Here is a 27,996-nt window from a genome sequence, read left to right as displayed (position 1 = left end):
TGACTTTTTAAAACATTTTTTTTTTCTTTTCTGAGAGAGAGATAACCTCCATATTAAAACTTAGTGGAAAAAAAGCTTGAAGTTAACTTATTTGACAACCAACTTGGCTTCCAACAAGCGAACAAGTCATGGCTTCTTTGCAGGCTGAGTTGCTAAATTCTGCCTGGAAGCACGACAACATGGTTTTCCACACCTGGTTACTCACGTGTTCACCGACTATTTTCTCCGTCTAATCATAAAAACAAAGAGGCCAGTAATAACACATTTTTAAAGTCACTGGAGAGCTGGGCTCAGGTTTCGGTTCAGATGGCTTCAGTTCTCTCTCTCTCTCTCCTGCCTCCAGCGCCTTTTTACTCCCCACATTCACCAGACTGTCCATAACATCATGCACAGTCATCCGAGCAGTAGTGGTAGTGCAGGCTGATGAGCTTCTGCATCCATCAACACAACAATGGACTCTGGTTCCTTCGGAGCCCACTCTCTCTTCTGAGCTTCCTGCCAACAAGCAAATCCTTTACCTGGGTCTAGTGGAAATTAAGATGCCCAAGTGCCCGGGCCATCGTGTCCCCAGACATGCAACCAGGAATATTCAAGATGAACCAAACACAAAGAAGCTCCCATCAGTCCACATACTGGGTCCTTCCTAAATAAGGTATGTCAACAGACTGTATTATCCGTCCTGCAGTGCGTTCTTCGAAAATGACAATCTGCAGAAGAGAGGGACACGTGATGTACCTTCATACAAAGACCGAGTTACTTAAAAAACGTGGAGAGGTAAAGGGCATACAATCACAGCAGGGGAAGGAAGCATCAGTTAAAGAGACCAATCAATATTAGTCTGAGCAGTAACTGATTCTTCTTCAGCACTACATGATGCAGAAAATGAACTAGCACCAAATCAGATTTGTCTTGATTTTGAACTTGATGCTGCACTTTGAAGTTCAGCTGGCATCCTCGTCATGTCTTAATGGTTGTCAGAGCCACGTTCTCAGCTTTTGAGTAGCACCTTCCTTAATTTTCACGGATCTTAGGAGATAAGTCTCCTTCCTTTGTTGTTGTGCTGGTTCTCAGCTGCAGATAGCTGCTTAATGCACTTTGTGCGTTTTTGGAATGTGACCCAGAGCAGGATCTGTACTAATACAAAAAAAAAAAAAACAAAACAAAAAAACACCAAAGGCTCTCACCTCATTGTTCCCTTTCCATAACCAGGGGCCAGGAAGGTAGAGCGTTTCCTGAGGTCCAATTTTCCAGTAGCGGCCAAGGTTGTGACCGTTGACAAACACAACTCCTTTTTCCCAGCCCTGGAATCAGGACACCACACAGAATGGCGGATGAAGCTGTATCTAGCATCCCCCCAGGAAAGCCAGCCTACTTCCACACTGGCATTCTTTCAAGCCACTTTGTGCAGGTTTTCCATTGGCTTTCCCTGTACAACTCCCTGAAGCCAGGAACATTTAGGCAAGCCCTGTAGAGCAGGAGTTATCCTTAACGCTCATAGTATTAATTAAAAAGATAAAGCTTTCAAAAACAAGCAATTTGTGATTCATGGTCATACAGAAAACTTGATTCAAACAGGCGTATCTTTATTTCTTCCCAAGCACAGAGAATTTTCCCTCACCTATTTCCCAAGCGACAGGGCTACTGTATTGCTCTTGACTAGTGTAAATTACAACAAAGCATAAAAGGAAAAATGAATGGTACGATAATGATTAGCTTGAACCATAGGGGGTGGCTGTAAGGGAGTGAAATCAGAGGAGGAAATTTAATAATAGTTAATATCTCATCTTGTGTTCCGTGCAAGAGGAGGAATCTTCCCCCAGATGCAAGACGTGAACGCTAACTCTCATGCTGTGTCTACAAAGAAGCAATTCTTCCCACACCACATGAAGAGATAGGGATAAAACTAGCACCCCATTTATTTTTTGTGGCCATTACTATTCTGCAACAAGAAACAGCACTTGTGTATCAAGGAACAAGATAACCATTCATCAGCAGTTCTGCAGGGTCAGTGTTGCCCATGTTTTCTCATCAGGGCCACCACAGACTGAACAGAATTACCTGCCAGCTTTAGAAGGCTTCTGCACCCTCAAAATAATTTGCTTTCTCAGAGATCAGAGGAAGACTACAAGACAGTGGCCTTGACTCATTCAGAGCTACTACACAAAGCCCTCTCTCATCAGCTTTTTGAAAACCTTGAAGGAAAAAAATGGTAGGGAAAGACAAAGACTTGCCTGTAGCTTCAAGAAAGTATCCTGTGGCTGATGCTCTATCCACAGCCTTCCACGAAAAAAAGCAGGACCCACAAAGTAATCTGGGACCGCACTCCATCCAGCAACATGCTGCAAGCTGTAAGAGAACAACCAAACACAGCTAACAGCAGGGAAGCACGAGGCAACACTGGGAGATCCAACAGAAGCCTCAGGATCATTTCAAACCCCTGCTCACAACGTGGAGGAGCTTTTTACAACAAGGTTGCTATCTCCTTCCATGCCTGATACGCCAGGCAGTTGTTTCCTACTGGTAGAGCCTGAAAAAGCTCTTTCGTGCAAAAGCACAAAGCCATTATGCTACCATAAACATTCAAGGCAAGCACCTAGTTGCCATCTCAGGTAAATGTACTGGTGGTACACGTCTCAGTCTCCATTATCCTCGCCACAATACTGAAATGCATGTCCTCAGTCCAAGAAAAGGATATATGGAGCTCTCGCTGCCTCTAGCAGTGTACAGCAGTGACCATCCCTGCTTCATGCTGCCTGCTGAGGTGCCCCATCCTGCTTCAAACAGGACAGTACCTTGGTGCAGGCTTGAAATGCACGTGGCCTGCACAGTGTAAACTAAAACCTGCAGAAGTAGTGTGATTCAAAACAGACCTTCCTGCCCCTGATAGAATACAGCAAGCTAGTTTGTTTTTTTATAATAACTACAAAACCGAGGCTTGTTAAGGCACAGACTGTGAAGTTAGGCTCAATGCAGTTCAGCAAACCTGACACATTTTTTACAGGTGACTGGAATTTGAACTGCTCTTTGCATTTACATATTACAGCAATGTGTTCAGCAAGCGTTAAGGCAGCACTCACGTTGCTGCATAGAGCTGATGATCAAACAATGATCTAGTCAGGAATATCTGAATACCTGGCTGGAATCATTACCAATCCTTCAATACAGACAATCCCAGGCATTTTTCTTGCGTGCTCCCCATAGATCTACTGTCCCCTAAAATTGTGCTAAAGCTCTAGCTGTGGACTCTAGGACTAACAAGCTCTAGGACTAATGACAGCTGACTGTGTTTGAGATCAGTTGTTTGGGATTATGCTGAAGTTGTGTCATGCAGCCAGTAACTGGGTCTTGATCCTGTTTAAAGCAAAGGAAGCTTAGCCTGCCAATCTAGACACGGCATTTTAATTTTGTATGCAATTAGAAGAAACCAATCGTATCACGGAACACGAACACGTCTGTGCACGTCTGTGGTAACTGGGGGCGATCTGACATTATTTCTTACCTGTGGCAACAATTTGGGAGCAGAGGACAAACACAACAGCAAATAAGGAGCATAGAAGTCCCACAGAAGCCTTGAGCTTGTGTCAGAACACGTTCCTTCCAACCCTTATGAGCTGCATCTCTTGGATTCAGGGAATTTATTGATCCAGTGCAGCTTGACTGCTACTGAATTATTCAGCTAAAAGCCTACGACAATTCCTTTCACAACACCACATGCTCCATCCTCCTACGCAGCGACTGTAAGCTGATTGTGTTTCATTGCTACTGGTCAATTGCCAGTAACTGACTGTAGCGTTGACTAATCTTGCTTTTTGTTTGGGCATGGCAGGTTACTCGTCCCTCACTGGAAATACTCTTCCAGAACAACTCTGCAGACAAAGGTTATGCAGGTTACCCCATCAATAAGAGTCCTTCAGGTGGTACCCCAGCACCTGTTAAGTTTGTCCTCAGAAATTTCAAAATGTGTTTGTTTTTCTTTTCTTCTTCTTCTTCTAAAAGCCATTTCAGTTTAACATCGCCTCCCTCTCCTTCCTACACAAAATGTGGGAGCTGTGATATCTTAGGGGATGCACATGTGTTGTCGTCTTGTATTAACAACATAACTGAAAATAGTCTTTTTGGAACATTGGCCGGAGTCCACAGGGCATCTGTTGCCTTCAACATTTGCTAAGATTTTCTAAGAGAAACCTAACGGAGGCTCCTTGACTTACCCCGCAAGACTTACTCAGTCTTCCTTGAATTAAAGCAAAATAACTTTAAAAGCATGGAAGGGAGGAAGCCATCTGGACTCGTTAATGTACTATTAGTAGCTTCCTAGAATTAATCCTTCCCTTGTGAGTTTGAATTACTAAATATATCAGCCAGGCTGCTAATTTGAAGCAAGGCACCACCTTCTCCAACATGTGGGTGTGCTGGGACCCACCCCTTTGGGTAAGCCACACTTTCACCAACCCGATCTAACCCTGCAATACAGGCTGTGAGGAAGTCTAAACCCTCCACAGTGGGAATACATTTTGCCCCTCGGTATGGAGAAAGTGGTACAACTGTCTGCGCTATTTTGGGCAAAAGCGCACAAATTCACTAACCTACTTGCACGTAGCGTTGCCTTTCTGATACACATTTAACTGCTACTTATTAGATTTTGTACTGCTGCTAAACAGTTTCAAATGAGCAAGAAAAATCTTTAAAATCCCACAAACCTTTTCATGAAGCCAGGTTTCATCTCCAAACTGTAAATCTTGAAGTTCCTCAAGGGGGTTTTATTCAAGAAGACGTCACCAATTAAGCCTGCAAGAGCAATGGGGGTAATGAAGAGTTGAAAAGCAGCTAAAGCTGATAGATTTTCCTATTTGAATGCGAGGAACAGCAGGAGATGGAAAGCAGCCACATTCTGCAATGGAATTAGGAGTCCATATGGTCCCATTGCTCATCCAGACTGAGTGGAGAACATTACTATACTTTGGCCTCTCCACTCCCTCCTTTGCTTTAACTCACTAAGCCGTTAAACACCCTCCAAGCAGAAAACATTGCTGGCACGCACAGCAGATGGGGTTTTGTTGTTGCAGTTTTTTAGTTAGCTGCCCATGTATAGATTTTTTAAAGCAGTAGATCAGTTACTTCTCTAATAGGAACAGCAACACTTAACAGGTGGAAGCACTAATGTCCAGTGCTTATCCACTGCTTTTCATCCAAGGATCTTAAGACACTTTAACAAGTAATTTACCTTTAGCCCTCTCTTGTTAGGTAGTCTCCATGTAGCGGTCAAATCTTGGGTCCTAGTCTAAGCCCCCTAATTACAGGACTGCAGTTGAGACTGCCTAAGCAGCAGAGGCTTTGTACACCTCCTCTGCAGTAAAATAAAATTAGTACAGTCACATGCCTAACTCCATTAGTCTATTTTGTATACTTTTTGCATACATTTCCCCACTAAAATAGAATCCTGGGGTTTCAACCTCTTCCAGCTCCACAATTGCATGTAATGGACTTGAACATTTTAGCAAATTCTGCTCAACAGGATGCAATTCATTCCTCCTGAATGTGTTGAATATTGTGTGAGTTTTAAAATGCCATGATCCTTCAATATCAAACCCCAGGGGAAAGCATAGATTAGAAAAGGTCTTTTCTGTCTGAAGTATCACGCTTACAGAGCAAGAGAAATGGGTACCCTAACATCACCAGGCAAAACTGGAGTAGAGTTAAGATTCACTGATGGCTTTGTGGGTTTTGTTTGTTTGTGTGTTTTTTTGTTTCAGTGGTGTTTATTTGTTTACAAGTTCCCTTTGCCTTACTGCCCCCCTGATGCCCTGACTATAACTAGGATAGCTGCACTGGGTCTTCAGTTTGATTCTGTGTAAAGTGCTCAAGAAAGACAATCTTACAGTGCTTGAACTCAGAACTATCTAGGACAGTTTGAAGCTCCAAGAACAAAGAACCTAACTCACCTTTCCTCTGTTCATTCAATGCCAGGCCATAATTGACACGACCACGGTTCTCTACCAGGAGTCTTAACTGCCTGAATCCCTGAAAGAAAAAAAAAAAAAGAAATGGAAGAGCATCAGCTAGACCAGAGCACAGCATGTGCTGCATCAGCCGTAATGCTTGATAAACAAAGGTCAGTAGAGGTGTTATGGAGATGAGGTAGCAACAGTACCTTTGGCAGTTGCAATTCATCTATTTGCTGAGGAATTCAGTCTTTCCAAAAACATTTCTTTTTTTCCTTTTCCACTGTAATTTTAAGTACCATTTTGATTTCACACACAGAGTCAGAAATGGAGTTTGACACAGTGCAGGCATGTAGATTTGCCATGAGTCATAAGAACAACATCTAGCACGTACACCCACTCACCCAGTCCTAGAGGCCATGCACAGCTCTGTTGTCATGCATCCAATCAATATAATATTTTTATTGCCAGCTTCAGGTTACTGTCAGAGCTAGAGGGAGACATTCCCCCTTGTTTCATTGGAGACCCAACAGGTGCAAGAGCCCCCAATGCACCTACTTTGTGCAAGGCCGTGTTCGTCTTCCGCAGCACAGAGTGCCTCCACTTGATGCCTACAGTTTGTGGGTGTGGCGGGAAGGCTGGCAAATTTTACACAGCAGGGACTGCACTGACTTGGATCTGCTCCATGGCAGAGTATTCAAAAAATATATCTTAATTGCAAAGAATAGCTTGGTAGTGAAATCGTCAGTAGTGAAATTGTGTCTAGTTAGGGTATAACAGCCGTTCTGTGCCAGAGTACCATCCTAGCTAGTTAAGTGGGGTAGGTGGGAGGTGCCTTCTTGAGAGCTACATCTCTTCAGAGGTCTTGGTTATGTTACCCACATACTACTGCCACGAGCAATCTTCAATTAGTTACCTGTCCTTCAGGAAGGGAGAGCTCCACAGTGTTGTAATCCAGCTCACCAACATACATGGTGTTAACAAACACCTGCAGAACAAAGCACAAGGGAGGAGAACAACATCTAATCAATTATACCATAATTATGTGTTGCATTGGTTATTGGAGCTGCATTTGGGGAGAAAACTGTTCCACAACTCTGTTACTGATCCAGTCTAAGTGGAAAAAAAGATTCACAAACAACATTTACCAGAGCATTCAATATTCTGTTATTTAAAGACATTCTAATTTTTAGTAGACCTCAAGCTGAAAGGGTTGGGACTTAACTGAGAGAACAAGTCACACTTCTAATTTAAAACCTCACATTTATTTCACTTCATAGTTGGCCCACTTTCTGCCCAGCTGCCGAGATCAAAACGTTGACATCTGTGTGAAGTTACTCACAGTTGCCCCATCCTTACCTGTGCTCGGTCACGGACGTGGTCCTTCGAATGCAGGTGTCCACCACCAAATATGACAGTCTCGTAGAGTACATATCCATAGGACTGCCCACTGCTATCATTCAGATGGAGGTTCTCCATGTTAACTGGAAACTCTGATTTAATGGGCTGCAAAGGAGAAACAAGTTTAATGTCTGAAGTGGCCTCTGAACATCAACAGGCCACTTAGTGGCAATTGAGATAGGTGTTCCCCTCTGCCACAGATTACATCCAACCTGTAAGCCTCCGGAGGTCTGTCCCAACCTGAATTACCTTACAACCCCATAAAAGCTACAGCAATGCAGACAAGGCAGCAGGAAAGGGAGTCAAGGACTTGCAAAACTGGAATCCCAGGAGAACACAAGTAGCAGTAAAAGTCTAAGATAAAAAGATGTGTCTCCTTTGCATATCCTTGACAAAACATTCCCCAGCCTTATCTTCATAGGATAACATGCCAGTGCACTGTCTTTTCCACCTAAGAGGTGATGCCTTTTAGTGCTGAGATGCATTAAAATTGCTTGTACTACCTGTATAAGAGATGGCAACACATCCCAGAGAGAGATGTATTGATGCAACAGGATTGCACCGTACGATGCCTTGCTTTCAATCATGGGAGGGAGAGGAAGAGGCTGGCCTATGATGCAAAAAGAGAAAGATGGAACAACTATTTCAGATGCATAAGGTCAACACAGATTTAAGTCCCTCCAGACTTCATTTGATCAGTCTTTCCATTATAAAGCCCTATTATCTGCTGCAAAAAAAATAAAAAATTAAAGAAGTCTAAGCATTGGGTGAGAACTATAGTTATTCTGCAACAATGGTCACCTATCTGGAACAGAAAACACTGAGGTATGGTAAGATATAATATAATCAGTGGTGTTCCCTTCAGATTTGCACTTCCAATTAGCCAACATACACTTCCTGGCACAGACAGGAGCTGCTAAATGCTACCTGTCTGCTGATAGCAGGCAAAATACCCGATGTCTCTGGTCCTCCCTCCCATGCTTTGGAAAATGCTCCCAGGCAGCCAACCAGAGCCACAGGGCCCCAGCAGAAGGGCCAGTTTGAACGAGTCTCTGATTTAGTGCCGTAGGCTAGAACAGCATTTTGGCTCTTGGATTTATAATTACCAATGATTGCACTGAAGAGTTGTCGGAGCTTGAAAAATTTGGATGTGTAGTCTCCAGCCTCTGTCAGCACAGCATCGTAATCTGAAAAAGAAGCACACATCTGGGATGGCCTTCACACACACTGTCATCTAAGAAGTAAAAGCCCAAGACAATTAGCATTATGTTATGGAAACTCAGTCTTCTATCAGCGTGAATGTGGCTAGACAAGCATACAAATCCTCCTAATTTGGAGAAGGCCCACTTAACTGGGGAGCAACATCCTTTGAGAGATCTAACTTGCACAGGTGTCCATAATTTCACCCAGGATCAATTTTCAACCAAGGGCTGCTGGGATGAAAAGAGCTGTACAATACAATGTGACTTGGTAAAACAAAAGACATAACAAGATCACCAGCTTTCACTAGAAAGAGCAGCCAGCCTGGACATAACATGAAGCACCACAATCATCTGTGACTTCTGTTCCCAGTCCAGAACAAGGGGATCCTCCGCACCCTGGAATGGGCCTGGAAATAGGAAACCCTAATGTAAACCCCCCTTTTTAGACAGGCATTTGCTTCTGAGCCACATTCCAATTCATCTCACCATGACGAAGGAGATCATGGAGAGATGTACTGATCATTTCTCCATGCTTCTTCCAACTCTAGCCCAGAGAGGAGCCTGAGCTGCACTCTCACAGTAGGTGCGTGGGCAAGGCAGTGAAAGAAAACTCACCGTAACTGGTGACGTCTGACTTGTATTCGTCAGTCTCCAAAGCACCGTTCATGAAGCCAAAGTTGGTGCCTCCATGAAACATGTAGAGATTGATGGATGCTCCTAATTTGAGGATGCTTGCTACAGTATTCACCATTTCTGTAAAGGAAGGGCAGTGCCAGGAAGACCACAGACCAAGAAGCTAGGCTAACATTCTTCCAGCAATTCAAAGCAAAGATTCTGGTCCTTGTCAGTCAGTCATGCCTGTGTAATTACAGTGATTTGTATTGTGATTCATGTTTTGCCCTCATTACGGGCAGCATGTCCACTGACATACTGGGACAGATTAATAAATGCAAATATACTTCCCATAGAGGTGACAAAGAGTAAAACTCATGGACATGAGCAGGAGTTTTGCTTTTAAGCAGAAGAGCTGTAAGAACTACTCAACTGTACTCCTAAATTCAACACAGCAATGACCCAATTCCAAAGACAACAGCAGGAAGATGAACCAGTCATGAAGTAGTCCTACATAGGTCTGTTTTCACTGTACGTTAGGTGTCCTGGAGGTTGTGGGGTTATTTTTTTTTTAGCACTAGCTTTCCTTCATAATGAGCTTCTAAACTGGAGTAAAAATTGATACTTTCAGAAGCTGCCGTAGTTGCAGGAGGCGCACATTTGCCATATTCCCACAAAAGGTAAAATAATTCTGTCCTCATAAGGAACGTTTATTTACTAGGCAAGTAATGTCATTATGGCGGGGATTTCAGAAACCTTCTGCAAAGATGGCCTTTTTACAAAATATGAATAAAGTCTTCACAGTGTTTACATGAGCTCAGGAGGTGGAAGGGATGATTTAAAGCACTGGGTTGCATTTCTAACGTCAACACAGAACAGCATGAAGCCTTGGGACATATTGACACTAACATCTTAAGATGTTTGGTTTTCTGCACAAGCCCATAGTGTCTTTCTTCAAGCAATGAAAAGAAAAATGGTTTGAAAACATTAAAAAAAAAAAAGCTGCTGTTAACCAACACTTCTAAAGAAAATCCAAGGCACAGCAATGTGACCTGAGAGATTCTTCATTTACAAAGACTCACGCAAAGCAAAAGTTACAAGATGGAGGGAGTATGGAAAAAATGACTCTCAACTTCTTCAAATCAGTGTTCGCAGAGCAATAATTCCTCCCTCTACAGTACTGTATGGTGCTCACCGTCTGCATCGAAGACGTAGTGAGGGCCTCCCCAGTTATCAAACCAGCCAGTCCAATACTCCATTACCATCTTTGGCTGATCTCTCTGCACCAAAACAAAAACAAAGAGTTAAATGGACGTAGGGAGCCTTGCGCTCATCCCTGTTTTCTAGGGAAACATTGTTCAAATGAAGTTTAAGGACATGGTTTCTTCTCAAGTTGGAAGAAAAAAGCAGCTAAAGAGCTCTGAACAAATGAGGAACAATACAATGTGGGCCAGTAATGTCCAGAAAAGGCAGGAAGGGCAGAAAAATACTCTTGTAGGCATGAAACAACCACTGCTGCACACAATCAGGTGCTACCACACAGTTCTGGCTATTGTTGTTTGGTAGAGCTGTAGCAAAAAGACAAACCAACTGTCACTGTTTAGCTTCTGCGAGAAAAAGACATTTATAAATGTCTACTTATCAGCTACACCACTGCCAGCTGAGAGTTTGCAGGTGCACTGCGGCCAATGCCTGCCAAGGTAGGAACAGCAGACCTTAGCGGCTTAATGCCTTTTTAATGCTGCATATGGTGCTGGCAGGAAAGAATTAGCCTTTGCAGGAATTAGGTATTCATTAAAAAGGCTCTGCACACAGAGCTATTGCTTCCTATTTTTCACTGCTTGCCAGCTACCTTAGCTCGTGTAGAATTCCACACGGCCCCATCACACCGGACAGAACAACGTGCTCGGCCTGGCTGGCGCTCTCTGCTCCTGGTATTTATTTCAAGTCAAGGCAGTTTTGGCATTTATTTGCTAGGGGCTTTATCTGATGTCACATGAAATGGCCAAGGTAAGTGGCATTAAAGAAACTCATGTTTCATTAGGAGAAAACAACTGCAGGTGCCTGTAATAATCTAATTGTTCCAGGTTCAGAGCAGCTCTTGGTAATATGTTTAATCAATCCATCCCTAGTAAACAAGTCAAAGAACTTTTATTGTCCTCTGGAATAAGAGACCATAACAGGAGGTAACAGCTTCATAATCCTTACAGATATAAGTGACAGGCTTCCTATCTTGTCATTAGTAAGTGTGGCAAAGGAGGAGCTGCTTTTACTGGGCTGTGCTGCATTTGCATATTCAGTTTGTGGGGAAGGTGCCTTCTGTTCATCTGCAGGGGCTGGGGAGTTTTATAAGACTTAAAGAAAGCAAAAGCACATGCAGCAGAACCTCTTCTGCCTGTACAAAAAAAAAGTTAGTGGCAGGATTCAGCTTTCAGCATGCCAACAGCAGATTTCATTTCATGGTCTAGGCAAAAGCCAAGGGAAGAGATCAGAAAAGAATCGATCGTGGCCAGGAGCACGTCAGTTGTTCACAACTTTCCAGACTGACACTTGGAGCACGCAGAGCATTAGGGAAAGAAGACAAAGGATGCAAGGAGAGAGAGAACCAGTCACTAGAAAACAAAACTTGTTCCTGCCTCACTACTCCAGCATCACCCAAGGTACTTTCTGCATCAGATGTTCATTAGGCAATTCCCTACCCCTTTCATGCTGATTCGCATCTCTGACAGCACGGGGACTTAGAGGTGCTCAAGTGACACACGAAATTTGAATGTTTTTCTGCAGTGAGCACTGTTAACGCCAGGTGGGTTGGGCTGCTCAGCAGGCAGGAAGAGCCTGGGACTGCACTGCGTGGAAGGTGCTGCTGTGAAGTTACTGGGGAAGCGGATCTGAAATCCAAGTGTTCCTCTGATCAGCTCTGCTGCAGGTCCTAGCAGAAACAGGACAAAATGCCTGGGGGAACCAATACTCTCTTCTGTGCAGCATGCCATTAATACCACTCTGTTTACCTACACTGAATTCGAGGCATTAAAGACTGAAATACCCCTCACAGTGTACCCTGAAAGAACTGCAGGAGGTCAGCCCCCAGCATTTGAAGAGTACTGTCAGTCCAGATGCCTCTTCTTGGGGGCCTCCTCAGCATCAGGGTACCAGAGCTAAGGGAGAAAGACCACTGACCTAGAGAGAGGGCTGACCGCTGCGAAGTAGGATGCACTGGGTATCAGCGCTTCAACACGGAGGTAGCAATGAAGGTGGGAATTAGAACCTAGAAAGCCAAACAGCTGAACTTCGTGCTGCCTGTTTGACAGTTGTGGCTTTTTCTTGGGGATCGGTAGCTGCATACGTAACAGAATCACAGAACCCCTGGAAGGCAAGTCAGATCAAGGCCTTCAAACAGGACGCGTGCTCAGTGATCCAGACAGCTCCACCAGCTTTGTGCTTTGTATTCTCCTTTGTCCTCCCCACTGGTACACATTGGACCATCACTACAGAAAATATGTTTGCCAGAAAGCCTTCTGGAGAGTGCCTTCTCCTGCCAAAACATGTTCATTTTAATTACTTAATCAATCACTGAATATTCAGAAAAGAATTACCAGCCACTCAAATCTGTTAGGCATTAAAGAGGACATACACAAGCAAACCTGCAAATTCAACCAAGGAAAGAGGAATAATTTAATTTTGTGTAGCTCGTGGCTTTGTGACAAAGCACATCTATCACCAGATGTCAATGTCCTGTTCTTTTACAGCAGTTGGTGTGGTTGTGCCATGCTCTAGCACAGTAGCTGGACTAATGCCCCTCCAAAATGTTTTAATTCCATTACGTAGGAACCTTTTGCAGACCCAGTCCTTATAAAGCCTGAGTAATAAGGGGTTTGCTGCCTTCACTCAAAGAGTAGCAAAAATTCCAATTGGGGAGCACCGATTTTCTGTTGAGATAAAGCTAAATGCACAGGCCTTTGAAACTGTATTGCCCAAATGACAGGCTCTGGGATTAGCTTCGTAGTCACCATAAAAGTGGAAATGGCCCAGGAGAAACTGAACAAGAACGGCAGTTCCCAAATACCATTCACAACGCTGACCTGGAAAATCTGCATGAACAAAATATGTTTGCATCTTACCTGTACTGTGTCCAGATATTTCAGTACACCAGGTTCCAGTTTCTGAAAGTTAACAGTGGCCAGTGCTATCAAGGGAAGAAAAACCTTTATTAATTTAGACACATACAAAGTGTTCTCACCTAGGGGAGCACCTCTCCAGGCACCAGCCCAGGGGGAACAGGAACATATCTGAACCACCAATACAATCTCCTCAGAGATTTCCCATCAAAGCCTTCACTCAGTATGCAAAATTTAAGTGGACCACAACACACAGTGGAATATTTGCAGGGCAGCTTTTTTAGCTCTGACATTCAGAGATATTAGAAAGAGAGAGCATCAGAGCACCTCACCGGCTGTCAGAAGCTTTAATTAGAGGCTGTAAAGCACTCGGAGATCCTCAGATAAGAGGCACCACATGAAGGCAAACTTATTATTAGAAAGTCATATCTGGATGCCACACTGATCTCCCAGGCTTTAGCCGCAGGAATCTCTACCTAGGCAATTATCTTCCAGCTTGTCACGCCTTGGGGGTGGGCAAGAGGAACCACAGCACAAGCGAACCAGACAGAAGTTGTAAGAAGACTTATCCGTGCTTCTGCCCTGCGCAGCACGTGGGAACCAGCATCTAGCTGGTGGGTGCTGTATGTATAGTGAAAGTCAGTGCAAGAGCTTCAAGCACCAGCGTGGGAAGCCCGGTCTGCAGCAGTGGATGCATCGCAAGGCAGTAATGGTACCCGCATCCCAGCCCCTAAGAGATGTTAGATTCATTTTTTCGGCTTTTCTAGCCCTCAGTCACTCTGATGATGTTTCTCCCAAAAAACTTTGAAATTGCAGGAACAATGCGATCCTGTTTCAAACACTGACTCCTTACAAGAGAGCTGGTGTCAATCCCAGCCCCAGTTGTGTCAGACGGAGCACTTCAAACAGAATACTTACAGAAGCAAAAGCTTCACACTATTTATACCTTGATTTTAATAGGCTCATCTACATAGTGTGCTGAGCTGAAGAATTTAGCACAGGCAAACACAGTGGGAAATCAAAACAAAACGTGGATTTATCATCGATGGAAGGCATTAGCCTGCAATCTTGAAGGCAAACATGCCTAATTCTGCTCTGCACACAGATTAACAGCACACGATTGAAAATGATGTAAAGGTGTGGAGAACCAGTCCTCAAACCCTTATCCATCCTTCCCACAGTAGGAACTACACATTGCTTTCCATCATGGTGCAGCAGCTATGGTCTGGAGGGAATGCAGAGTTTTTATTTTGTCACCCATCAGCTCCCAGGAGGGCTGTTCCAGGCCAGCTTAGAGCCACCCAGCTTGGGATTCTTGTCACTGCCTGTGCCATGAAGAGAGAAGAACTGTAGGAGCTGCACAGGTACCCAGACCGAGAATTTTTCCCCAACAGCATGGGATGTCCCACTGTACCTGTGAGCATGAAAGAGACCACAACAACCACAGCTTTCCTTCTCATTCCCCAGAACACTGCTACAACCACTGATTAAGTGCTTCGTACTCTCAGGTCCTTCTATAACACACAGTTTTCTCTGAAGAGCACCAAACCAACTGTTCCTGCCAATAACAACAATCTGCAAATGCTTCTTGAAAATAAATTGGTACACCACTGAGGAACAGAACAAACTCACAGAACCACAACAGATTTCACCTTCTATAAGGAGTCTCCTCTATTTTCTTCAGCATTCCTACAATGGATTCTGTTCTCTCCCCCTTTGCATTTTCATAACCATCTTGCTGCTGTACCACTCCGAGCCCTACTTATCCCATGCATCTGATTACTTGACATGTTGACTCTAATGAGCAGATTGTTATGACATCTAAGAGGCAAATTGGTATCAAAGAGCTCTCAGCATGCAACACGCTGGAAAAGACAACTCCAAGCACGAAGGAGCTCTGAGGCAGTAAACATTCCCACAGAGGATGGTGAGGGCTCGCAGGGTATTTCCACACCAGCCCTTCTGAACGTCAGCTCGCTGGCAGGATGAGGGTGACACAATGTGGTCAAGGCTGGAAACTGCTCTGCTCCAAAAATTAAGAGGGTCACTGTACTTCTGGTGAAGGCCCGTGGATTTCAGAGCTATTGAATTTGTCCCTCTCAAACTTTCATATAAGAATAAGAGGAGGAAAACAAGGAGGGAAAAAATCTTTCCTTTTAATCATCTCCATGCCTGAGATTAGAAATTTAACAGTATTTATGACCGAGTGACAACAGGAGCACTCAGGACTGTACCTTGCAAACACTTAATTTGGGGAAACAACGGCAGCTCAGGCAGGCAATTGGCAGGAACACTGGAGAGACCACAGGTCAAGTAGCTAAGTAAATCCCAGCTGAGCTGCATTTGGAAATCTGAAAGCCAGCATCATGCTATGCCCCAAGGAGTCTGATTTAGAGCACAGGGAGGCTCAAACAACTGTACCTCCATTTTTCCACAGTGAAAAACCAGGAAAGGTGCTAAGCAGTGTTTTATACACTTAATGGATTTACACTTTTTAAGGGAAAGAGGAAATGGAAATCCTTTTGCATTGTGCACATCTGATACTGTCCTAGGGCAGCACTGTACAGAGCATGCTCCCCGAGAACCCAAGGCTACCTCAAACTACTGCTAGGCTTCTGGAAAGTTAGATTGCAGAAGCTAGGCTCTGATGGACTCCTTTTTCTTCTCTTAACTGCACAGCAGGTATCTTAAGAATAATTTATTAACAGTAGTAATTCCTGGGATACTTATTTAACACAGATTCAAGTGAAGCAATAAGCAGTAGTGTTTCAAAAGCAGCCCTTTAATCTGCTGGAAACAACACAAAGAAATGCTAGGCACTGCCATCTTTTGACTAACCTCACTGGGAAGTAACTGACACCCTGTATAAGACATGTAGCCTGCACATATTTGAAATCCTTGAAAGCAGAGAGGCTGCCTCCCTGTGGAGCAATCCTGCAATCACTGTTACACTCTATAATGAAAACAGTACGAGTCTTTCTGAGAAGGGGCTGGTTTTGTTTGGCGTGTGTACCACACAGCTGAAGGGGTCCCTCCTCTACGGCTGGAGCTCCTACCACAAAAAGGACATGCAGTGAGGGGTGCAGCTCGGCAGATCTGCTCTCCTTCAGGGGCTGCATTTCTCCTTTCAGAGGCTGGTGGATTGGACTAGTTGATCTTTCAAGGTCCCTTCCAATCCCTAACATTCTGTGATTCCATCTGCTGCCCCAACAAAGAACACAGCCTTACCTGGTTCTCCTACAAGCACATACCTCCTTCCACTAAGCCAAACGATAACCCGTTCTTGTTGTCTGAGGTCATCAGCAGCTCCACAATCCCCCTGCTTAACAGAGCCTATATTAAAAAGAGGGAAAAACCTTTGTGTTAACAGCCTGCGTTTTGTATTTGTCAGGATATTAAAGCATTAAACTACATCATGACCTCCTCCAGGGAAAGCAAGACAGGAACTTGAAATCAGTAATAGTCCAGTAAGAAATATTATTCCTGTGACACCCCTCGTTCCTCCTGAAGCTTCCCTGCCTACTTTTTCCAGCTCAAAAAAACTAAAAAATCCTGTTTTGTTTTTAAAAGTTGGATCAGCTTCTCACTGACACATCAGGATTTTATCTACTGAGATTGGTTTAATAATTTCATTGCATTCCACCAAAAGAAAGCTTTAAGCAAGAGAAGAAAACCAGCTCACCCTTCTTTACAGTCCAAAAACAGATGCTAACAGGAGAAAAATGTTGGTTTGCCAGTGCACGTCAGCTTTGCCATCACAGGTCAGCTCAGGTACCTTTGTTTGCCATCACAGGTCAGCTCAGGTACCTTTGCCCTTGAATAATCCTCCCTGAATGAATTTATGGGTTCTTCGATATCACAGGGCTATCTGCAATAGCACTCTGAGCTTTTTTACAACGCATGCACACCCAAGGTTCTTCTGATTAGGAGTGTTCTCTCACGCTTGCCCTTTTACAGAACAGCGGTTGATGTTCGAAAGAGGGGTTAGGAACTCCTAGTTGCAAATTAACCCCGCTTTCCATTGAACCTGCATCGAAAATGACTCCATCAGCTTCAAGGAGCTTTGAAAACAAGACTTCAAACTCTTGATAATAAATTACTAACTGTAAAATGGTGATAAAGGTACACCAGCTCACACAGGGGTCACCCATGACACATGCACCAACTAGTCAATGTCTGCTGTATGTTTAAACAAAGCTTTGCACGTTGCACATGCCCATACACGCTGTATAGACAGCGCAGACTTGAGCCTTACGCACTACCTGCATTAGGGAAGACAAACCCAATTCTGAGTTAAGACAACCTGGTTAGTTTATCAACGTGTCATCGCTAAACGAATACCTGAACAGCTACTATTACCTGATAAAAATCAGCTACTGAAGACACTGGAATTTCTAACAAGTTTTATTAAGATGACTCTTTGAGCGCTGCATTTAGTGCTAAGTTTCTTCTTGCCCTCCTTTTTTTTTATTCATGAAGTACAAACCAGAGAAACAGCAGAGAGCTGAAACACATTGAAATGCACTACAGGATCTCAGGGTGTAGCAGAGAAACCAGGAATAGCAGCAGCGTCTGAGGCAGACACAGGTGTGTGCTCAGCTAATCCCAGATCACACTGTGTGGACGAGGTGGCAGCACACCCTTTGATGGCCTAAACATTTTGGAAGGTGAAGACATTGCACCCGAGAGAGCGATATAAAGATGGGGCTTTCAGATTTTGTGAGTTGGTTTTGATGGGTTTTTTGCTCATTTTAAATGGGTTATATTAATTCCAGGAAGATGACAACGTGGTAATACATGCTAGGTACAGATGTGAAGTAACCAGCTTGCCACATCCACAGCTCAGGGCCCAAACCTCAACAGACCCAGTTCCAACCCCCCTGCAAATCCAGCTTTCCCACATTTTCTTCTTTAACCACAGATATATGTTGCCCACAATACCAGAATCTAACAAAACAGCACTGCAGAATTACACCCACAGGCCTGGCAAGGAAACGTTATCTGTTCTGACAAGTCTGTGAAGCATCTTAAGCTCTTTCGTCACTGAGATATGGAAAAGCACGAACTGGGTTGGCACACTGTTCAGACACAACAGTCCCTATGCCCCATTCATCTAGGGCCCTGAAAGCCATTTACTTACATGCTTATCACTGGGTCTAGGACATCATGAGGGAATCTATGTAGATAAAACAGACAATTTTGACAGCATCAGCTCAGGCTGGCAATTAACTTGTTTGTATGTGTACTCCATAGTTAACTTTCTAAGCAGTATTAAAACGCTCCACAAGATGGAGTTAGTGCAGAAACAAGCACTGCTCTAAGCAGATTAGGACTCTTGCCATGTGATTTCTTTGGTTAAAGAGCCTCTGTACATTTTGAGCAATAAGATGATCTGATCTAGAACTACCTTCAGGGCGCTCGGGGTAACACTTGAGTACCCTAAAAGTTTCAGAAGGATCTGATAATGCTGTAGCAGAGGAGCAGGGTACAGACAGTTCATAGTACATACCCATACACTGCTGGATGGGTAACTTCTCTTAGGTGCTCTAACACTTTAGGCATTCAATTAAAAGAAATTTAAAAGAAAACAAGCCTTGTGAGACATACTGCAGATCTTGGTAACTCTGCCTTGCTATTGTACCGGGGAAAAACAAACAGGTCAGTCAGACCTGCCTGGAGAACCTCGCCTCTTTGGGTACTGGCCAGCACTTGATCTTCAGCCTGGAGGCAGGGAATCATCAGTCTCCGATTGACAAGAATAAGGGAGGCATTAGGCAAATGAACCTGCCTGACACTGAGCCTCAGATTACACAAGAATGGAGAAACACTCTTCTTTGATGTCCAAGAGAAGCAGAACAGAATCAGCAGGAGACAGCTTCTTCAAGGCCAGCTATGTATTATGGATACTCCATTTCCCTATTTCCCTCTTCTCTGGAAGCCATAAGCACTCAGGTTTGTCAGCAGTGAGAGGTACATACAGGGTCTTGTCCCCTACCAAAAGAAATACCAAGGGAAATCCATCTGGATTAGGCACTGATGCTTTCAAAGCTTCCTGAAGTCATGCTCAAAAGTTACTCAGAAGAAAGTGCTGTAAGGAAGGTGGTTTAAGAGTGAGATTGATCACAGAAATAAGTAAGCGTTCCAACATTACCATTTTAACATAGGCCATGTAGTTTGGGTCTTTGGCATAGGAACCATACTCATTCTCCACTTGCACTGCAATGATGGGACCTCCTTTCTTGTACTGTTGGAAAAGAAAAGGAGAGGTTCACTGTGGTTTCTAATCAGAAGGACCAAAATCATGGTGGTGCTGGCTTGCAGGAAAGATGCACGAGTCTCAGATGAAGTCAGCTCCACCCTCACCTCCTGCCAAAGGTTAGGGAACTTAATCAAATGGCTCAAACTGCAGACACTGGCAACTACAGCTGACAGCAGTTCCTAAAGTGAAGCTGCAAGATTTGCTGTTGCTTCAACATGCTGCTGTTACAGCCCAGTATTCATCTGTGTAGATAATCCCCACTTGTGGTCAGAGAGGGTAATGGATTGTACTTGCCTGAAGAGGGACTACAATAGGCATCAGATGATCAAAATAGGCATCCACAGCCTCGGTGAAGCCCTTGTACGTTGTCCTCAGTTGCATCTCTGGGTCTTGCAGGAGCCAACTGCAAGAAAAGCAGCAAACAGAATCTATTAAAGTCTCATGTCCAGTCAAGACTGCAAGAGGTAACACCATTCATTGACATTAAATCACATTTGGGCAGGAATCATCAATCCTTTTGCATCACTTGGCTAAGCTCACAGTGCAGGTACGGCCAACACACTGAGTCAGTGAACAACACCATTTGTGGTTTATTCAGTTCCCTCTTAAACCCTCTGCCCAACCAAAACGTATTCAGACTGTAGGTCAAAAGTTTTTTCCTCTTCAGCAGAAACTAAAAGAAGTGGAATGTTATGCCAGATACTTTCCACTGCAAAAACATAACTGTGGAAACAAAGTTACTGCAGCAGACATTTATATGGAGATAATGCAGAAGGTAAAACAGTCCTGCTTGCTTTTCATGTGCTGTTTGCAACAGCAAGAGAAAGCCTTCGCTTAAGTGATGGCTTCAGGGGAGATTATGGAAGAGAACATGAACAAGTAGGAAAGAGACTTTGTATCTAGGGACATTTTTACAGAATCATTTTAAAACTAATCTGACTAACTGGGGCTACCACTGGGGCACCAGTCAATGTTAAATGAGGAGTCCAGACTGCAACTGCCAAGCTGTCACCCTTCTTTTTGTTCTGCATTTTGGGCCTGAGCACTGACATGCAAGCTCATTTCATTAACTTTCCCAGTAAGACTTGAAGGTAAGCTTACCATCTAAAGGTTGCTTGGAATTCCCTGCATCCCCAAGGGCGCTCTACAACCAAGTGCTCTCTCATAAAACTCCAATCACCATTCAAAGCAAAGGTTCCCGTAATTATTCCCATGGTTTCGACTGCTGATTTACAAGATGTAGTTAGCTGTTTTGGGGCTAACACAGAAATGGGCAATTTGTTTAAGTGCAGTACTGCTATAACTATTTAAGCAGAGTAAGCTTGCACCTTCCTTGCCTCGGCAAAATGCATTAACTAATACAGCTTCTAGAGGTTTGAAAGACTCAGCTCCTGCACACTACATTCAGCTCAGCGGGCTCACAAAAATTACAGCCTCTTCATGTTTCCTTGTGTGTAAAATGAGACTAGGACAGTTGCTCTTTATCAGAATCTTTTAATTTGCCTGATAAAGGAACATATCAGTGACCTGGCACCAACTGACTACACGTGCACTTCTCATAATGAAATACAGAACTTGCTACTACCTCTGGTCACAAGAAGCCATGCTATCATGAGTAAGTCCCTGACAAACAGGCACAGTTCTGCACCTGAACTACGCAGGATGCCAGAGGCAGGGCATACTGAAACAGCAATGAAAAGATTCAAAAAATAATCCCCTAATTTTGTCAAGTATCTCCACTGAGGTTTACGCTCTTCAGAGGTAAAGAAAACAAGCGCTACGTAACCTGGCACTGGTTCCACTGGGATCTAGTAACTAGGCAGGCCTCAGTGCTGACGTATTCAACACAGCTCTCAAAGCCTCGCACCAAGAAGCTGTGTTTTTAAGAGAAAATACAGTAGGAAGTGGGAAAAGTTACAGGAGTTTATTAGTGCCAGCCATGTCATGCATATGCTCTAGCAGGACTCTTAAACTGGACCCGAGATGAAGCTTCTTACGTGAAGCTGCAAATATTACTATTTGTATGAAGACAATCAAGTTGCAACAGCAATAGAAGATGGGTTTCCTCAATTCCATTTTCTTGCTGTGACCATTAAGCCATAACACAGTTATTATTAAAAAAAATAACTGCTCAAAGAAAAGATTATGGCTCCAGGCTTCCTATCTGTGCTCCACAGGAGAGCTCAGTAACATTATGAGTGTTCACCTGCTCTGGGGACACAGCAAGTAGTTCCCATGTAACAGACATCCGTTCTAAATCTTTGAAGGAGGCTCAGCTGTATGATCAGATTATTTTTGTGTGTGTTTTCTTTTTGTCCCAAGTCCCGAAGGCCTGGCATCAATTGAACTACTTATGCGCTTACCTGGGCAGACCACCCAGGTCCCATTCAGAGCAGATGTAAGGTCCCGGACGCAGAATCACCCACAGTCCATTTTTAGCTGCCAGCGAAAGGAAGGCCCTAGAGATCCAGACAAGGTAATTACTGTCTGACTAAAGAATCCCTTCTCCATGCACTCCTAATGTGCCAATCACCATGAAATTTAGGTACCAGAACCAGAATATAATTGCCTAATGAAGCAACTATACTGGATTGATGCTAAACCTCTAAGTTCCCAGGACTCCAGAAAGCAGGGGAAGAAATGAGAGTCTCCACTGCCAGATCAAGGTACAGGCTTTGCTGGAAATGCCATCCTCATCCAGAACCAACATGCACACCCTCCCCTGAAACCCGGAGGAGTTAATAATAGAGTTGTCTGTACCACATACTCTAGATCCAGGTCCTGACTGAAGTCAAACTTCCCTCTTGTTTGTTCATGAAGGTTCCACGGCACATACCTGAAACGCAGTGAAAATTAAGTGCTGAAAATGGCATTGTGTTTGTGAAGTGCTGAAAAAAAAACTGTGCAATCCCTTCATTAGTAACAGATTAAGCAATTACAGTGTGTACATATCACCATGTCTCTGCTTAAATATTATCTGTGCCTTTCATTTTTTGATAAGCCATTTCCTTGTTAAGGCTCTTTTCCTGTTCTCTGCAGTACCTGAGTTTCTCGAGACTGCCAAATGTGGTGAGATCAGCAAAGAGAAATGGCAATTACTACCTACATTTAAGTGAAAAATCTAACTTAAAAGACATTGCAGTTATGTAAACCACATTCTGAAGACACAGGCTACAGTCACCTTACAATTCAGGCCTTGTCTACATGGATCTTTTCCTCAGCTGTTCCTAAACATCCCGGCTGGGAATCCCACTCATCAGGCACTACAGCAGATCCACAGGCTGCTTCGTGGTAAAGCTGCTGGCACACCACAAAGGAACAGGGAAAAAAGGGAACCAAGGAACACCTAAGCCCAGAGCCGACATCCACCAGCTGGAGAAACTGGTTCAGGGAAGCACCTAACAGGCTAGTAGGGAAACGCAGAGAACAGATGCTAAAGGTTGTGGCAGAACAAGGAATGACTCTTTCCCAATACTAAGTACCAAAAGACATCGCTATGGCCCCACCAGCTCTCACGGAGCAGGGAACTGGCTGTGAGGTGCATGTCACAGAGACAAGAGAGCGGGGACACTTACGTTGTGAGGGTGTTTAAACCACAGGCTTTCATCTTAAGCATGCGATCTTCCCAGTACTCCCTGGGGACTCGGAAATAGTGCATCGAGCCTCCGAAGATGCGAAAAGGCATGCCTTCCAGCAGGAACTGAGAGTTTTCTGTCTGCAAGCCGAGTGTCCTCCCCCATAACCTCATAGGGATCAGCTCACTCCAGTTAAACCTAGAAGAGAAAGAGAGAGATGAGCATCAGGCCTCTGGTAAAGAAATCGGCTCCCCTAAGAGAGACTGCTCATTTCAGTCCAGCTGGCAGGATCAGCTCTCACCTTCCAACCTTGGCAAATGATGCTTTTTGTCACACAGAGCAAAAAGGATTTTCAAAAAACTGTAAAACAGGTTAAAGAGCTGCTCAAGATGCGTATTTAATTCTCATTTCACTAACAGCTTCCATCCTGACTGCCTCAAGCCACTCTGCCACGCTCTGCAACTGAAATGTAACACGCTCAGGCAGAGATCGTGAAACTAACTTGCTGCAAACACAAGATGGGGAAATTCTCGCTCACAACACCAGCAGAAACTTTTATGACTGACGACATTTAAAGCCTCCTGCTTTGCTGTCGGATGACAAACACTGCCTGACTTTCTGATCCCCACTCCAACAGCAATGGCATTTCGGTGTTGCTACCCTGAATGCCTTGTGCTTATGAAAAATGGGTGTTTTTATGAAGTGTGTGTAACGTTAGAGTTGGAGTGACATGGTATTTGTGATAATGAGCACCACTCTGATGCCTTCCAACTCAAGGCCTGGAAGAAATAAAGAACCCTCACCTGTCCGCTAGGAACAACAAACCTTTTCCTCAATTTAAAGAAAACCCCTGGATCAAATTCATCAGTCAGCAAAGATAAGTCTGCTGTCAGCACAAACTTATGTCTGCCTGTTTTAATTCCTTAACTTGTCTGGCAAAAGAACTGGACCAAATGAGACACTGGGCTCCAAAGCACTTACCAGCTTGAACACTCGTGCTATCACAGCTCTGTTCAGGTTGGTTCCTGCATGCAAGAAACTATCCCTACTGCCTTGCCTGGCTCCCTGCTCCTTTTTGGCTGAATCAAGAGGATATTTTTATCAACCAGTCCAGAACCAAAGCAGTTACACTGCCTCCATCAGACCACCCCAGTTCCACAACTCTGAATACACAAAAGAGTTGGACAATAGCAGCTTGTTCCTCGGAGACATCATCACAGCCAGATGCAAGAAATGAATTCCAGTCTCGAGAAAAGAGGGACCCACACATCTCAGAGAAATGTCACACTGGGAGAGGGCAATACCTAAGCCTCTGGCTGCTTTCTATTCTATCTGTAGAGCGGCTGTTAGCAGAGGGGGAGGACTTTTCAGAATTCACATCTTGCAGGGATTACTAACCAGGAGCCTGCAGCGATTTACCTGTCCTCCAGCACAAGACAAGGGCACTACAAGCCAACTAAAGCTAAGACTTTGACTGGGTTGCAAGGGCTGGCTGACAAGCACAGAGTACCTCTGCAGCACAGCATTCTCACAGGCCTCTGAAACAACAGGCAGCAGGCATGGGTAATACCTGGAAAAGCAAGTACAGATTAGAAATTCACTGCCTTCGGTCAATGAGCACTCGTGCATTTATTGAACCGCTTACAAAAAGTAGTGCTGAGCAAGGAAAGTGTAACATATCCCAGTCAGAAAGTGGTGCACTAACAGCAAAGCTGGGTTTTATGAGGATAGTGCAGCTGCAACTGGGGGAAACGAGCATAAAACACGTAGCTGCTATATTCAAAGGGTGAAGGAACAAGATCAAAAATGCTTATCTACACAAGATAGTGTGTACAGTCAGAGAATGATGACTTAAGGCTAGGGAACAGCAGCATTGCCCCTAGGGAATTACTGTGAATTTCACCAGCAGGGAAGGTGGCTCTCAATCCACAGGCAGAACTGGCTGCCTCTCTGCTCCAACTTGCAGTCTTGCTCAGGTGGAAACTCCCCACGTTGGATCCTGAAACGGCAGCTGTACCTATCTGCTTGTGGTGCTTGGTGGCGAGCCCCAGGCAGAAAGCTCAGAGGGGTCAGGAGATGCAAAGCTCCATTTACAGAAGTTTAGGTTGGAAATAAATAAGTTTCAAATCCATTTCTGAGCCAGGTAAAGCCCTAAGTTTTACCTGCACACAGCACTGATGCTAACTGGGCCACCAGCGGCAGAGGGAGCGCAGCACTCAGGAAGCATATGTGGCCAGATAAAAATAAACAAATCACTTAAGCTCATCTTCTTAATCCTGGGCAGAACTTAGTTGGCAAGTTTTCATCAAGTTCCCAACCTGAAACCTCCCTGCCTCCAGTGCCTTCTCTCACCAAAGAGGACTGGTAGGAAGCCTCCAAGTCCCCCAGATTTTTTACGGATTATCCTGGATATCCTGAAATCCGCATCTCTCGCTACAATCTGTTCAAGTTGCTTCTCCAGAAAAAAACTTCCTTGACTCAGCAGAGTTTCATCCTGTTACCATGAGCTGGATTTCCATAGCTGAGCCCCCCTGGGCCCTGTACCAGCTCTCGAGAGCAACACATAGCTCCCAGTAGATTGCTTCTCACTTCTGTAACAACAGAACATTTCAAAGAATCTTTTTTCTGTCCTTTTGCTAAAGCTTACTGGTCTACTTTATCCCTCTGTAGCCATTCCCTCCCTGACTCAAGAAGTCTTTTTCTTTCCTTTTTTTTTTTTTTTTTTTTTAAATTAATCTCCAGCCTGCCTCTGTCCCAAAAAGCAACTCAGTTATGATTTGTGAGAGAGACCTCAGTGGGGAAGCGCCAAAACTGCACATGCTGTAACTAATTCTCCTTCACTGTCACTGAACTTGGAAGGGTTATCATTGCCACCACCTCTGGACAGAAATACCTCCAGCCAGCCATCTCACGGAGGTCACGGAAAAGAATTCTTGGCTATTTTGCAAAGCACGAAGCAGCCTGGGACTCAAACTCTGAAGCCAGGACCGCAGTGCAAGTGAGACTGCACTGCAAAAATACTTAGCTTTAGATGACCAAGTTTGCCAGAGCAGAATCTTTGAAACAGGGTTGGGCAAGATACGGTCCTTAATGGTCCATCTTTATAAGATGCAAGTTGAAGCAGAAAACAACCCAAGGGGAATAAGAAAGTCATCAGTTGACTCCTAAGCCAGACAGCTAACACTACGGCATCTATGCCTGTGAAGCAAAAGCCTAGCTGAATTCTCTCTGCATCAGGGACAAGATTTAGCTTTGGTATTGGTCTGCCATGTACCCAGAACAGTTGGGAGAAAAAGCTAACGGAAAAGAAAGTCAAAATGGGGTGGTGGTAGGGAACATCAAAGCTATTAGCTTTCCTTGGCAAGACTAAAGGACGTGCTTCAGAGGACAAAGGACTTTGCAGATAATCTATAAGCTCTACTTAGAGCTGCCTCTGAGGAATTGGCTGCTTATTTTGGGCATCCTTTGCCTTCAGAAAAGTGAAAGCTTTAAGTTGCCCTCACTCACTACTCGTTGCCTTTTGGCAACCAAGGTCCTGACTCCGTTCAACACGGCTTGGACCCATGCTCTTCATAGCACACTTCATTCTCAGGTGACCTGAGGCAAAGAAAAAACACTAGGTGCCGATGAATACGGTGTTTAGCAGAGCCACTCTGAGAGAAGACAGACTTCTGTGCTTTTACCATGCATCGGTTTTCAATAATCCTCTGCTAAGAACACACGTGGCACAAATCCAAGCCCAGCTACAGCAGAATTTTGCTCCTAATCAAACAAAGACTTCTCAGGGGTTTTCCGTAGCTTTGAAAATCGGGTAACTTGCTCCTGTGAATTGAAGCCTCCATTAGAGCACATGCCAGGTGTAAAAAGGATCCGGGTGCTGCTAAATCAGTGCGTCGCCACCAGCCTTGCTGTTATCTCCAGTGCCGTGCTGTCGGCGATGCACGGAGCAGCTCCCTCGGGGACACGGTGCCTCTGGCAGCAGGACTGTGGCCATCGGAAGGACCTGAACTGCTCCACGAACAGCTTCTCCTTGCTCAGAGGGGGGCAGAAAAAGGCAGAAGGGAAGGCGGGCAGGGCTGGCTGCAGGTGTCGGCGGGCGCTGTGGTGATGCTGAGGGGACCCCGAGCGGGCAGCACCAGGCCGAGAAGGGGCTGAGGGGCAGGCGGAGCGAGGAGGCGCAGGGGCTGGCAGCCGAGCGGGGTGCCAGCAGCACCCCTGGGGGCTCCAGGCTGGGTCCGGCAGCACTGCCTGCCTTAAGGCGCTGGGAAGCCCTGTGTGAAACCCGCCGGGCAACGACCCCCCCACCCTCCCCCGGAGCCCGAGGGTCCCTCGCCCTTCCCGTACCTCACAACCCCCCCCCCCCCCCGGCATTTACTGACATTTACTGACAGCACCCGGCTCGCCGCGGGCTGCAGCCCCGCTTTTCCCAGCACCCCCCTCCCCGAGGCAGCCCGTCCCCTCCCGGCCCTCCAAACCCGGCGGCGGGCTCCCACCTGCGGGCCAGCAGCCAGAGCACGCCGAGGAGCAGCGCGGCGCCCCCAAGGCGGCGCTGCCGCCGCCCGCCGCACGGCCACATGGCGGCCGCTCGCAGCCGGCCCCGGGCCCGGCACTGCCGCCGCGCCCCCCGCCCCCAGCGCGGCTTTGGGCCGCTCCGCCCGCCCTCGGTCTCGTCCCGCCCCTCTGCCCCTCAGCGGGCTCTGCCATTGGGCGCCGCCAGGAGGGGAGGGGAGGGGGGAGGAGCTGGGGGACGGTGCCAATCGCGTTGGGGGGGGGGGGGGAGGGGGGGGGTGGGGGCCCCCCCCCCCCCGTGGGTGGGGGGGGGGGGGTGGGGGGGGGGGGGGTCATAGGGGTGGTGTGAGGGGCGAGGGGAAAGAGGAAAGAGAGAGGGGAAAG

At 45.3% G+C, this 27,996-nt stretch overlaps 1 protein-coding gene across 2 annotated transcripts; it reads right to left on the bottom strand.

Moving 5' to 3' along the window:
• LOC118178108 (beta-galactosidase-1-like protein 2) lies at window positions 1-27,755 on the bottom strand. 2 transcript variants are annotated; one of them, XM_035346352.1, is made up of 19 exons: window positions 27,597-27,755; window positions 23,104-23,301; window positions 22,296-22,364; window positions 21,892-21,987; window positions 19,823-19,931; window positions 19,421-19,513; window positions 16,521-16,602; window positions 13,273-13,337; window positions 10,350-10,434; window positions 9,158-9,295; window positions 8,447-8,527; window positions 7,844-7,950; window positions 7,299-7,445; window positions 6,856-6,927; window positions 5,940-6,018; window positions 4,698-4,785; window positions 2,232-2,346; window positions 1,185-1,301; window positions 1-707 (listed from the first exon to the last, which is right to left on the bottom strand). In XM_035346352.1, the coding sequence occupies exons 1-19, from the start codon at window positions 27,677-27,679 to the stop codon at window positions 621-623; spliced, it is 1,911 nt and encodes a 636-aa protein (XP_035202243.1). In that variant the 5' UTR covers window positions 27,680-27,755; the 3' UTR covers window positions 1-620. The 2 variants fall into 2 exon arrangements, with proteins under 2 accessions (XP_035202243.1, XP_035202244.1); XM_035346353.1 differs by lacking the exons at window positions 1-707; window positions 1,185-1,301; window positions 2,232-2,346; ... (4 more) ...; window positions 7,844-7,950; window positions 8,447-8,527 and having other exon boundaries at window positions 9,288-9,400.
• Between the last annotated feature and the right edge of the window lie 241 nt (window positions 27,756-27,996).

This window comes from Oxyura jamaicensis, chromosome 24 (genome assembly GCF_011077185.1).
Source record: "Oxyura jamaicensis isolate SHBP4307 breed ruddy duck chromosome 24, BPBGC_Ojam_1.0, whole genome shotgun sequence".
In the NCBI taxonomy this organism is placed as follows: Eukaryota; Metazoa; Chordata; class Aves; order Anseriformes; family Anatidae; genus Oxyura; species Oxyura jamaicensis.
Note: the sequence above shows the minus strand (reverse complement) of the source record. Positions and strands in the feature narration are given on the sequence as shown.